The sequence below is a fragment of the Helobdella robusta genome (assembly GCF_000326865.2).
Source record: "Helobdella robusta unplaced genomic scaffold HELROscaffold_30, whole genome shotgun sequence".
In the NCBI taxonomy this organism is placed as follows: domain Eukaryota; kingdom Metazoa; phylum Annelida; class Clitellata; order Rhynchobdellida; family Glossiphoniidae; genus Helobdella; species Helobdella robusta.
Window position 1 is genome coordinate 954,879 of NW_008704502.1, and position 14,250 is coordinate 969,128.

Sequence of the window (14,250 nt, forward strand, 5' to 3'; positions counted from 1 at the left end):
TAAATTTGTTAACCAAGTTGCCAAACCAGAATCCATTATTGCTAGTTCATCAAGTCAGCAGACTGATTTAGATACAACCGTAGAATCTGACCAAGGAAAAACAACCACCGAAACTGAAACGTCAAACCATCAATGCGAGGATGAAATCAATTTTTCTTGTGAAAATGATATTTTTTTAAATTGTGATGTGGGAAATTGGACAATTCCGTTATCAGATAACATCAGAATCAGTATAGTAAAACTAAAGAGTGAATATTTCCAGAACAAAAATGGTCCATTTAGAGTGGTTCAAAGAGTAGGGAAGCAAACAAAGGGTCAAACTCGACAGTTGACAAAGCATTGGTTCTACAAGCATCTTCCAAATGGTGAAAAAGTTCTCAGAAAGTGGATGGTTTATTCTCCTTCCAAAAAATGTTTATTTTGTTTTTGTTGTCGACTTTTTGCTGCTTGTGATAAAGAAAGTAATAATTTTTCAAAATTTGTTACAGGGTTTAATAATTGGTGGAAACTAAACGCTAAGATTTCACATCACGAAAATTCTGAAATTCACTTAAACAATCATGAAAAATGGAAAACATTAGAACTAAGTTTGAATCTTAATAAAACCATTGATGCCGTTCATCAAGAAAATCGAGAACTGGAAAATAAAAAATGGAATGACATTTTACACCGCTTATTGGATGTCACCATATTTTTAGCAAAACAAAATTTACCTTTTCGAGGCCACAGAGAAGATGACTTTTCTAACAACAAAGGCAATTTCTTAGAGTTAGTTGAATTAATTTCACACTACGACCCTGTCTTAAAAGAACATTTAGTGAGGGTCCAACATAGCAAGGCAGGTAACACGATTTCATATCTTTCCCCTAAAATTCAGAATACTGTGAAACAGAAAATTATTGATGATGTAAAGCAAGCAAAGTATTACGGGATAATGTTTGATTCAACACCTGATATATCTCACCAAGACCAATTAAGTGAGATTATTAGATATGTTCATATAAAAAACAAAAATGTAGAGGTAAGAGAATCATTTTTAGGATTTTTTCGTCTTGCCAGAAAGAAGGCTTTTGATATCACACAAAGAATTGTAAATATTATTGATGAAGATGGTTTGGACATAAACCTATGTCGAAGCCAAGGTTATGACAATGCTTCGGTAATGTCAGGTGTTCATTCTGGGGTACAAGCCAGGATCCATCAAATAAATCAGAAAATTTTATTTGTACCTTGTTCTAATCATTCACTTAACTTGAGCGGGGTTCACGCATTTGGAAGCAATCCAACTTGTGTAACGTTTTTTGGAACAATTGAAAGCATTTACAACTTCTTTTCTTCATCAACTCATTGATGGGATATATTGTCAGAAATAGTCGGGATCACTGCAAAAAGGCTAGCAGGAACCAGGTGGAGTGAGCAATATCATGCGGTGAAACCTGTAATGAATCATTTCAGCAAGTTGGTACAGGCTTTAGAAAAATTATGTGATCCATTAGAAAATGTAGATACGAGAGGTTCAGCTCAAATTTTAATGAAAAATATTCAAGGTTTCAAATTTCTTGCTTATCTTCATTTCTGGAGCAGTACTCTTGAGGAAGTCAATCATACTCAAAAATACTTGCAAACAGAAGGAATTGGTTTAGATAAAACCATTGAAAAATTAGATACCTTAAAACTTTTTCTGCATGAGAGTCGCGATGAATTGGTTGAAAATGCATTGATATTTTCTACAAAAATTTGTGAAGAAATGGGAATAGCTACAGAAAAATTGGGTCGAAAAAGTCAAAGAAAGCTTATGCCTGGAGAAGAAAGTAAAGATAAGCTTTAACGTTGAAACAGGAATTGAGACGATCAATGTTTCAGTCACTTGATAATTTTTATCAAGATCTTAGAAAAAGGATAGAATCAATGCAAAATGTATATGTAAAATTTGCAGCCATTCAATCATCACATCTTATTGGAATGGAGATAGAAGAACTTTCAAAGCTGATACCAAATCTGACAGAAACGTTTGATGAACTAGAAGAAAATGAAATGATACCCGAAATTAAACGATTAAGACGTCATCTTCAAGCAGGGAAAATTGAGAAAGATGATGTTAAAAAATGGTCTGCACTGAAAATGTTAACCTATATAATAGAAATTGATTTACACGAGTCAGTTCCAAACTTATATTTAGCTTTAAAGATTTTTTGACAGTGTGCGTTTCAATTTCTTCTTGCGAAAGAAGCTTTTCAAAATTGAAGCTGATTAAAATGAGTTGAATGAGTCAAGCAAGACTTAATGGCTTAGCAATCCTATCAATTGAAAACACAGTGGCGAGAAATATTAACTTTGATGAAACAATACAAATATTTTCTGATGCAAAATCTCGTAAAAAACAGTTTTAATATATTTTTCGATTAGCTGAATCAAAATTTTGTGCCATATGTGTACTGACATGTGTAAATGTTTTGTATCTATGTATATTGCATTTTTGTAAAACATAAAATATAAAAACATTTTTCATTTATTTTCTGCATCATCAGCCAATTTAAAAATGAAAAAAAGAATAAGTGCCTTATCCTTTTCTGGACATCAATTTCCACAAAATATGGACTGTGGTTAGTTTTTGTCGATGAATTTCTTGGCAGAGGTATAGACATATGTTACCATTTCTTTTTGCCATTGCATCAAATAAGCGACCATATGATGGTCTTTGGGATGAACAGCATGGTATGCTTTCGAACTCGATGACACTGACTTCAACGACCAAGCAGATAATCATTACATCCACCATATAATATCTATGTATATGTAATACATATTTATTTATGAAAGGCATCACAAATATTTCCGCCCCGGGCCTCAAAGGCCCTAGGAACGCCACTGGTAGGTAGATAACAACTACTATTTTTACTACCACTACTATAACTAATACTGTTACTACTACTACCGCTGCTGCTGCTGCTACTACTACTACTACACATGTGTTATTGGTGTTACTACCATAATACTGTTGAATGAATGAATTGATTGATGGATTAGTTGTACCAATGAGTGAAAGAATTAATGTATGAATGAATGGAGGGAGGAACGAGTGAAAAAATTGACGTAGGCTATATATGCATGAATGAATTAATGAAGGAACGAACGAACGAACGAATGAAGAATTTATTTTGAAACCAAAATCAGGATCCATAAAAATTATACAGCTGCTATAAAACATCATCTTATGCATGAAGCGAATAAAACCTGATGGATTTGTCTCTGAATTGTCGTCTAAATGTCTTGAAAAAATCGTTTAGGATCCAAAAATACCACAAATACCAACAAAGTACCACAAGTACAATGAAGTACCACACTTTATACTCAAAATGATTGAAATTATTGCCTTAAATTATGAAAATTGGTATTTAATACAATAAAAAATCATAGTATATCCAATTATTCTTAATTATGTCAAATCACACTATAATATTAAAGCACAATATACTTCAAAATATGACGTGAATGTCAGAAAATATTAAAAAAATAACCTCTAAATATCATAAAATGGCTTTAATTCAAGAAAATGTTTGCTTAAAAGCCTTATACAGCTGTGCTAACAGATAAAACAGGGCTTTTAAAATTTCATTTTATTACTTTTAGAGTTAATTTATAATACAAATTCGACCATTTTGTGATGCATTTAATGTCAAATATGTACGTTTAATTTTTTTTAGTTGAGTTTTACTTTTTTCTATCCTTTTTTGTTTAAACGGTTCAGAAAAATAGGAAAAAAGAAAAAAAACGATTAATTGTTTTTGGCAACTACTTCGATGTTTCCAATGGCGATAATTAAGTTTAAACTTTTTTCGTTGCTAAGTTTGTCGTTGATTTGCGTTTTTCACTGATTTAAGTTCGCAAATTTAAATAAAAATATAAATTATAAACAATTATAATAAAAAATTATTTAAAATAATCATCTATTTAATTTCAATGAAAAGCTGAAAAGTAACTTAGTTATTAAAATTTTAAAATATCAAAATGGTGAAATTGCAAGTAAAAAAAGGCGACGACAATCAGTTTTTGTTCGAGACGAGTACGGCGGTGAGCATCGATGAGTTAACCAGAGAAATTGTTCAAATATACAATAAAAGACTCAAAGTGCACAGAATATGCGGGGGTCGGTTTCCTAACTAACTCTAACTCTTCATCTATCTAGTTTAAATTATTAATTATTTATTATATCTATATGCCATGTTTAATTTAAAATTAATTTTTCATATATTGATTCCCTGTGTTAGTTTTTAAAAATTAAAATTTAATTTGAAAATTAAATTGTTTTTTATTAGAGGTAGAAGAGTTAGCTGACCACGGAATTTCATTACCTCCTAATATGCAGGGCCTAACTGATGACCAGATTGAAGAGTTGAAATTAGTTGATGAATGGGCCAATATTAGTATTCCAAGTGGAGGTCCAGTTGATCGAAAAGATGATATAGGCAGGAGGAATGGAAAAGGTAATGGATGAATAAATGAGTTAATGGAAAATATATGATTAAAAATTATTTATTTTTTATTATAATTATTATTTATATTCATTATTTTATTACAAGCCCCAAACGAACAGATGTCTGAAATTTTAAAGAAAACGAGCAAAGAAGCTAAGGATATGATATCCAAAGTAAAAATAGTCATTTTTCTATAAAATTTTTCTTTTAATTATAACAATAATATCTATATAAAATTATAGTTATTATGATAATAATTCTTAAAATGATAATAATAGTTATTAAAAATTCTAATAATATGATACTGACTAACTGAAAAATTTTGTTAACAAAAATTTTATGAACACTCTTGATTTTATATGTCCTAATTGTTAACACAAATTTTCAAAAATTTTAACTGCAGAATTTTAACTACTACTGCTGCAATTGCTACTACTATTACTACTACTACTGCTACTACTACTTAGTATAGCCACTACTACTGCTACTACTACTAACACTACTACTACTACTTAATATAGCCGCTATTATTACTTTTTCTTGCTACAACTACTACCAATTTTATTTAAACCCATATCAATATTTTTATTTTCATTAATCTCTATTTTAGAAAAAAGTAGATTTCAACGAATGCCTGACGGAGCCAGACGTTTCAGAGGCCATTCAAATTCTGAAAGGGGCCACAATGATTGTGTATCCGATGGGGCTGCCACCGCACGACCCTGTCAGGATGGAGCTTGAGGATAGGGAAGATCTCAGTGGCACTCAGGTCGGTGTGTAGGTTGGTTTTGTTTGAGAGAAAGAGAGAGAGGGAGAGAAAGAGAGAAAAGAAATCTCTCACCATGCACTCACACACACACACACAGGCATCTTTAGACATCATGGACCCAGACAAAGCCACACTCTACTGGGCTGGTAAAGAACTGCTGAGGAACAAACTTCTGAGTGATTTCATCGGCACCAATGAAAAAACGAAACTCATTGTCAAATTACAGGTTAATATTGACTGATACATTGACTAATTCATCTATTTATTCTTTCTTTATTCGTTTATTTATTTATTCAATCAATCATTAGTTCAATCAATCATTCATTCCTTCGTTCAGTATATCATAAATACATTCATTCAATCAAAAAACCACTACACAATCTAAATAATAATGCCCACTAATAATGATAATAGGTATAATAAAAATTGACATTTATTAATAATTATATTAATTAATTAAATAAATTGTAATAAACAGAAAAGCAAGGGTGTACCAGCCAGAGAGCCAGTTGTAACAGAGAAAGAACAAAAGGAAATGATGGCATACTATTATAGGAGGCAAGAAGAAATGAAGGTCGGTCGGCTGGCTGGCTCGATTGGTTAACTGATTGGTTGGGCAGGTTCGATTGATTGATTAACAACTAACTCTTAAAATTATCTTTCCTTAAAGAAACTAGAAGAGTGTACAGACGATTCGTATTACGATAGTAACTGGGCAGACAACCAGCAGTTAAAGAGACATTTCCAAGGGCTCAATAATATTCAATTTAAACCCGGGAAAAAATTATGATGATGGCGATATATATCATTATCATTGCCATTCTTATTGTTGTTATTTATTTAGTTAATTTCGTTTATTCGTTATTATTTTTACTGGTAGAACTGGTGGGAAAACAACTTCCACAAACTCAATAGCACAATTTATAATTGATGGCAATCAAATGGACATGTTTGAGTGGCATTTGATACAAATTCACGATAATTCATGTTAAATTTATGATGCGAATGTTAGTTTATACGGAGAAACCGGTATTTCAAAAGGATACAAAATAAGAATTAAGTTAATGAAAGATACTTAACATAATTTATTCATCAAAAAAACGTGCGTGATAACTACTCGGCTAAGCATATGCAAATTTGTCGGCAGAAAGCTCAATGCCCGTCACGAACGTACGATAGTTTTTGGTCTCATTAACATAATTTATGCAAATTGGCTAATTAGCAGAGGAACCAGAGTTCTTTGTTGAGGGTGCTTCGAACTTCTGGCTGCTGGATGACCTTGCCCTGGTCAGTTTCTATCGGTTTGTTGGACAGTAAGCGCTTGACCTGTGAATGAATGAGTGAATGAATGGGTGACTGAATGGGTGACTGAATGAATGAATGCAAGATGAATTAACGGGTAGGAATGATGCATTGATTGAACCAGCAATGATAATAGTATCATACCATAGTCATCATTCCAGATAAATCCATATTATGGGATTTTGTAGTGATGATGTAGACGATGGTTCTTATGAAATACGAGCCCATGACTGGATCACGCCATGATAAGTCACCTGGTTGGTTGATTGAGTAGTCGGTTAGTTGATTGATTGATTGTTTAATTGACTAAATGAAAGATTGATTGGTCGAGTGATTTATCAATCAAGTAATCAACCAACCCACCAAGAACTGTTGACATCATAAGAAACATATCAGATAGGGGGTGGAGATAATCTTTGGAATTCCCTACTTTCACTTCCGGGTTTAACTTTGGGGCTCTCCAATTAACGTTATTGGTTGCCTCGTGGCTTGGGTAAGAGGGTCTGACGCTGTCTGATTGGTTAGTTGGTTGATTGATTGATTTACTGTCCAATTGGTTTAATGATTTAATAAATTAAATAAATGAATGATGAGTTGAACAATAGGCTGGAAGATTGATAAATTTTTTTATATTAGCGATACAACTGATACAACCAATCAATCAATCAACTAATCAATCGACCAACCAATCAATCAACCAACCCACCTCTTTGACAGGCTTGAATGAAAAACAACTTGGGTTTATAAGCCAATGCCGGACAACTTGTTGAAGAAAAAATTCCTTGAATTGTTTCTATTGAGATTAAATTTTTATCGCCGTAACCGTCCGTGCCGTATATATGATTTTTGGCCCCATGCGATATGATGACGAGGATGAAGATGAAGGTGTTTCTATAGCTGTCGATGTTGATGACGTCACCGTTGCTATCCGTGTAGTCTAGGCTAATGCTTTGGTCGTTGTTGACGTCATTGTCGTTGTTTATGTTGTTGTTGGTGTTGTTATTATAAGTGAAATTGCTGTTGTGCTGTTGTGAAAATGTGTTGAAATTGTCGCACTCTTTTCTCAGTATGCCTTCCATCTCCTGATGATGATGATGTTGATGATGATAGTGATGACGATAGAAGAGTGATGATGATGATGATGAGAACGATGATGACGCGGAAGATGATGGTGATGATCATGGGAAAAAATGATACTGATGACGATGAAGAAGATGATGATGATTGGATGATGATGATGATAATAGTAGGAAAAAAGACTCTTACGGTGACGATGACGACGATGGTGATGATGATGAAAAAATAATCTATGACTAACAACGCATCTTTTATTCTCATGACACTCAACCAGGAATCTCAAACGTTCAAAACAATTTTTTAACAGCAGGCTGTCATTTTCTGATCCTATCAATCAATCAACCATTTAATCAGTCGTTTATTCCTTTATTCATTCGTTCCAGATTTCAATCAATCATTCAGTTACTCAATTACTCATTCGTTTATTCAGCTTTATTACTCATTTATTATTCTTTTATATATTCATTCATTTATTCAGCTACCAGTTCAGCTACTCAATTATTCATTCATTAGATTCATTCATTAAATTCATTCATTCATTTATTAGATTCATTCATTTACTCATTAGATTCATTCATTCATTCGATTCAATCATTCAACAAACAAACCAGTCCTTCTGTCTAATATATCAAATTCGATATTGTTTATGATGAGAACCCTGCCATATATCATATCTGAGTTTCTTTCCAAGAAGGGCAGCTTGTAATTCCGCTACGGTGACGATGATTAAGATGATGATTATGTTGATTATTATGATGAGGATGATTGTGGAAATGATTATGATTATTCTGATGAGGATGTTTATGATTTAATATGTATCTTATTAATATTCATCAATTCACATAGCCAATCAGAACCACTAGTTGTATATCATTAATATACATCAATTCACATCAGCCAGTCAGAATCTTTAATTAACATCTCCTTAATATTCACAAAGTCACACCAGTCAATCAAAATCCTCAATAACTATCTTGTTAATACTCATAAGATCACATTACCTTATCCTTAATATGCATGTAAACTTCAGCGTCTGACATCATTTCTGTTTGGAGATCTTCAAATTTGAAAGTTTCTAAAGAAAAAATTAAATTTCAAGATAACCATTAATCATAACTGACTCAAAATCGACATTACTATCTAAGCATCAAGTCTAACCTATCAATGAAATTTCACTGGCATCTTTATCAACAGTATCGGGGCCTTCGTAATTTGGGTCAAATAGTCTAGCAAGCTCGATCTGATTGGTCCGCAGGAGAGCCAATAAGAATGCATGGTATGCTTCCTCACTCAATCTCGCCAATTGTAACATAAGTGCTCGAGCTTTGTCTTTGATTGTCTGTTTCAACTGTTTTTTTCATTACATTTTTTGGAGAAAAATTGTAAATTAAATTGAAAATAAAAAAATGTGTATTTGTTATCTAACTTGATTAATTAACTAATTTTTAATTTATTCATAAATTGATTACAACTTTAAAAAACGTGAAAATTATTAATGAGTAAAAAAAAGCACAACATACATAACATTGAAAATTATTTAAAAAAAAGTCTTTATTCATTCATTTATTTATTATTAATCTCTATAATTCTTAAATCTTACGTTAATCTTTTCCAAGGTATCTTTGGAAATGATTTCCATTTGGAAGAGGTGGTCCAGGACAGCGTCAACATCAACGATCCGTTCCAGAATATTGAAATGATTAACTTTTAAAAGTCTCTTATGTTCTTCTGTCATCATCGCCATTTTTTCACTTTTTATGTAAAATTTCGCTCAATTAGTTCGGATAAGTGCTAATTTTAAACACGAAAAAACTACATAACTAGAATAAAAAAAACCACTTTCAAATTTTAAAAGTTAACTGAGATGAAATGCTAAAAGTGGATTTATTTTAAATAAGTTGCCTTTGTTTGGCATGTTCTTTGTATACATACATTAAATTTGAAAAAAATGTGTTCGAACATGATTTCCGTGCAAAAAAACTAATTGTAAACGTAACTGACGGCCAATTAGTTTAATTTTTACTTGTTACAATCTAAGTTCTTGACACTTTGCAATTTGAATATTTCACTTAAAATTTGTTATTTAAAGAATAAAAGTAGAAAATAACCACCTGAATGACTGAAAACTGAAAAGAATTAAAATTTAAAAATTTAATTTAATAATTCAATCAAACTATTATTGGTGAGTTCGTCATTTTAAATTTCAAATTTTAGTTTTTTTAATGATGAAATAATTATTTTAACTATTTTATTCATTAATTTAGCTGGTTGTGCTCATGAATCATTGTCATCATGGACCCAAACCCGTTTAAAAATTTTCCCAACTCAGACTGGTTTGATTTAAAACCTCGTCAGAGCACGGATAATTTGTGCAATCCCACCGTCACTAATTATTTTCAAATCCCCACCATTACTACTACCACTACTATTAATTCAAGCAACATCACAGTCAGAAGAGATGTGACAAAAGAGGAAATAGACGACATCTCGACAATATCTACAAACACCTCGCTGCTTACAAGATTAGGCAAGACCCCACCGTGGACCTCGACACCCATTGGTGGAAGTAATTATAACTCTGCCTCCCTGAAGAGGTCTAACAGCCAATCAAGACGTTTGTTCAGTAATCCAAGTAACCAATCAGAAATGATCTTCAACATTATTGGTTTTGGGCAAAGGGTGAACAACAACAATAATAACAATAATAGTAATAAAAAAAGTAATAATAATAATAATAATATTATTAAATATAATAATAATAATAACAAAAAGATCTCCAATTATGATGATGAAAATGATGATGGGGATGTGACTATTGATAAGGAGAAAATAAAGGCAGACATCAGAGAAATCTTTGAAAGGCTGAGTGGAAACAAATCATCATCATCATCATTACCAACAGCAGCATCATTACTATTACCAGCCACAACAACAACATCATTATCAACAACAACAACAACCTCAGTCATGTTATCAATCTCACCAACATCACATCATTACAATGTAATTAATGTTGATGAATTTTTTTTACCAAAATTACGTTACAATACTACTACTACTACTACTACTACTACTACTACTACTACTACTACTACTGTTACTACTGCTACTACTGTTGCTGCAACTACTAATCTTTCTAATATTACTACTACTTATCTCGATAATAATAATAATCCAATTTTTACTACTGCTACTAATAATGTTTTTACTGCTAATACTTGTGCTACAACTAACATTAGCAAAGTTACTGCTACTACTACTACTACTACTACTGCTACTACTACTACTACTACTACTACTATCAATAAAAATAATAATAAAAACAACAACAACAACAATTTAACCTCATCATTATCATGGAATAGTACCTCCATTACAGTCGAGGACATATTTAAAACTTTCAAATTCAAGCCTCTGAAACCTTATAACGACGATGATGATGATTTCGGTGATGATAATGATGGCTACGGTGATTGTGATGATGATGATAATGGTGGTGTTGTTGGCGGTGATGATGATGGTAAAGAGAATGGTGACGGAAATAGTGATGGAAATTATATTACTACTAAAAATTATGGTTATAAAAATTCTTGTAAAGTTAATAGAAGTAGTGCTGATAATAATGGCCATCATGATGATGATGATGATGATGATGATGATGATACGATTAATAACCATCGTAATGGTAATGACGATGATGATGGTGGTTATGATGACGTCAGAATCATCGGTCAAAATATGGAACGTTTAAGGTTTGAAAGCTCAGTTAAAAATTTGAATAATGGCAATATTAATAATAGGAGAATGATACATGAAGACATTAATAAAAACAACATTGTTACTAATACTGATAATGCTGATGATGATGGTGGTGATGATGATGATGTTTGTAATATCTATGGTGAGTGTGATGATGATGACGATGATAATAAAAACAATAAAAAAGTTTCTCTACGCATAAAAATCCATGATGGGGCTGACCATAGAACTGAAAACCAAATCGAAAATCATGATAGTGATGATAAAAAAGAAGGTAGCAATGATAATGATGATAGTGGTAGTGGTGATGGTCGTGGAGCTGCTGTGGCTGCTACTGTGGCTGATAATGATGACGACGAAGACGACAGCACCTCATATATGCTTCTACCATACAGGTAACTTTACAGTCGAGTTTGTACCTGAATGTCGTTGTCTTAACGTTATTTTTGAAAATAATTTCCTGCAATTTTTAATGAAAACTCGAGGAATTATTTTAAAGTTTTGATTGAAAAGGCAAGCGTTAAGAGATGTGCTACTGCTCAAGTTATTTTATGCTGCTGGTTGTTTTGGTGGTCTTATTATTGTTTTTTTTTTATTATTTTGCTATAAAAGTCAAAAAGAGTCAACATTATTTGCTATAAGAGTCAAAATGTTACCGGAGCATTAATGATGAGAACTAATTTTGTGTTCATGTGTTGTGTTTTATGGCGATGTCTGAGGTTACGTGGGAAGGAGATAGACAGTTAATTGAGAATGCAAGTGGAGAGTTAGTGAACTTCACGGAACGAACGATTGTTATTCATTTAGGGTAGCAGGCCTGCATGAGTTGCTGTACGTAAGAGTTGGGAGGAATAATGTATCGTCATCAGCATCTTCATCTATATTATTATCATCGCCAACAACATCGTTACCATCATCGTCGCCAACAACAACATCGTTACCATCATCATCATCAACAACAACATCATTACCATCATCAACAATAACATCATTACCATCATCAACAATAACATCATTACCATCATCATCAATAACATCATTACTATCATCATCTACTATATCAACATCATCATCATTAAAAGATAACTTGGTAAAGACAACAGCAACAGTTATATCAATACCAAATATAACATCATTATTATCACCATCGTCGTCATCAGCATCAGCAACTCTTAATGACTTGCTGACCATCAACAGAGCTAAGTTCATTGACGATACAGCTTACAAAAAGTGGAAAGATAAAATCGTCATGAAAGATGTTCCCGATAATGATCTCGACAATCCACTTGCACTAACAACAACAACAAAATCAGCAGCAGCAACAACTGCAACAATATCATTGTCGGGAAATTGATCTAGGCAATTATCATCATCAACACCATCAACATTCGCAACAGCAATATCAACAACTACAACAACAAATACTTCACCAACAACAACAACAAATACTTCACCAACAACAACAACTACTACGTCATGAGCAACAACAACAACGTCATCATCGACAACAACAACATCTCTTAACTGTTGAGATCCCAAAATCGGCAACATCAGTAGTAACAACAACATTAAAAACAACAACGGCAACAATAACAACACCACACGTCTTGAACATCTTCAGCAAGCTAGCAGATATAATGTCCATATATGACGCTAAAAATTTTAACAACAACCCTAAATCCAATAGTAACAACATCCATAATGGTAATAATAATAATAATAATAATAATAATAATAATAATAATAATAATAATGACGTTATTAATTATAATAACGACGTCATTAATTATAATAATGACGTCATTAATTATTGTAATGAGGATAATGATTATAATAATGATGAAATACTAAATATATATCACTTTAACAGTGCCGATGGTGATGGTGATGATACGCTTGTTCATGATAATGATATCATTAAAAATCTTGGTGATAATGATGATGACGACGATGGCCGAAGGTCTATAAATAGCGGGGAGTCGGTTATTTTTAGTAGCAGGGGTATCGAAATTCCCCAGAGCAATGAATTCATTTCGAAATTTTTCGAAAGATACCAAAGATATATTAGCAGGACTTGTGGAGATAATAATTGTATTAATAATAAGAATAATAACATCTATAGTAATAATAACTATAATAATAATAATAGTAATAATAATAAATGTAATGATCGTGATGATGATACTGAAAAAAAACTGTTAAGCCATGTGAAGACGTTTCTTGGAGATATAAAACAACATCATCAACAACAACAACAGAAACAACAACATCAACAAAAACAACATCATCATCATCATCAACAACAACATCATCATCAACAACATCAACATCGATATAGCATGAACAAATTTTTTACTGCAATAGCGAAAGAATCCAACAGAGGTTTATACACTCCAGAGAATCTATCGTTATCAGCATCGCCCCCCTCGTCATCATCATCATCACAACCATCATCATCACCATCACCGATTACGTTGCGTCAGCAATCATCATCGCCATTATTGTTATCATTATCGTCGTCGTCATCATTGGTGACGTCATCTCTGGTGTCAAATAGTATGAAGAGTAAACCCTCTAATAAATGTGAGTATATGATGATGATGATGATGATGGTGATGGTGACAACGATGATAGCAATTGTGTTGATTATGACTTTGATTATGATGGTGATGATAAAGATTTTGATAAAAGTTTCGTTCGTTCGTTCATTCTTTCATTTGTCTATTTTTAGACCCTCTCACGTGGTTCATCGAAATTTCTGGAAAAACCCCCGGCAAGTTGCAACAGTTTCGAAGCCGGAAATTCCAACAAAGAATTAATAATAGTAGAATTAATACCGATAATAATAATAATTATGATGATAATAAT

General features: G+C 32.3%; 4 protein-coding genes across 4 annotated transcripts; 2 read left to right on the forward strand and 2 right to left on the reverse strand.

Moving 5' to 3' along the window:
• Window positions 1-3,810: 3,810 nt before the first annotated feature.
• HELRODRAFT_185691 (hypothetical protein) lies at window positions 3,811-6,317 on the forward strand. Its single transcript, XM_009021999.1, has 7 exons — window positions 3,811-4,147; window positions 4,317-4,484; window positions 4,581-4,648; window positions 5,086-5,244; window positions 5,342-5,470; window positions 5,723-5,818; window positions 5,915-6,317. Exons 1-7 carry the CDS (start codon window positions 4,009-4,011, stop codon window positions 6,032-6,034), a joined length of 879 nt encoding a protein of 292 aa, XP_009020247.1. The 5' UTR covers window positions 3,811-4,008; the 3' UTR covers window positions 6,035-6,317.
• Window positions 6,318-6,462: 145 nt separating this feature from the next.
• Window positions 6,463-7,625, reverse strand: HELRODRAFT_174552 (hypothetical protein; the record flags this gene model as incomplete). The annotated part of the gene is made up of 3 exons (XM_009022000.1): window positions 6,463-6,570; window positions 6,977-7,049; window positions 7,282-7,625. The coding sequence occupies 3 exons, from the start codon at window positions 7,623-7,625 to the stop codon at window positions 6,463-6,465; spliced, it is 525 nt and encodes a 174-aa protein (XP_009020248.1).
• A 589-nt stretch (window positions 7,626-8,214) lies between these two features.
• HELRODRAFT_174553 (hypothetical protein) lies at window positions 8,215-9,367 on the reverse strand (the record flags this gene model as incomplete). Its single annotated transcript, XM_009022001.1, has 4 exons — window positions 8,215-8,334; window positions 8,625-8,698; window positions 8,782-8,971; window positions 9,224-9,367. 4 exons carry the CDS (start codon window positions 9,365-9,367, stop codon window positions 8,215-8,217), a joined length of 528 nt encoding a protein of 175 aa, XP_009020249.1.
• A 2,295-nt stretch (window positions 9,368-11,662) lies between these two features.
• On the forward strand, window positions 11,663-12,736 carry HELRODRAFT_174554 (hypothetical protein; the record flags this gene model as incomplete). The annotated part of the gene is made up of 2 exons (XM_009022002.1): window positions 11,663-11,777; window positions 12,543-12,736. 2 exons carry the CDS (start codon window positions 11,663-11,665, stop codon window positions 12,734-12,736), a joined length of 309 nt encoding a protein of 102 aa, XP_009020250.1.
• Window positions 12,737-14,250: the final 1,514 nt, after the last annotated feature.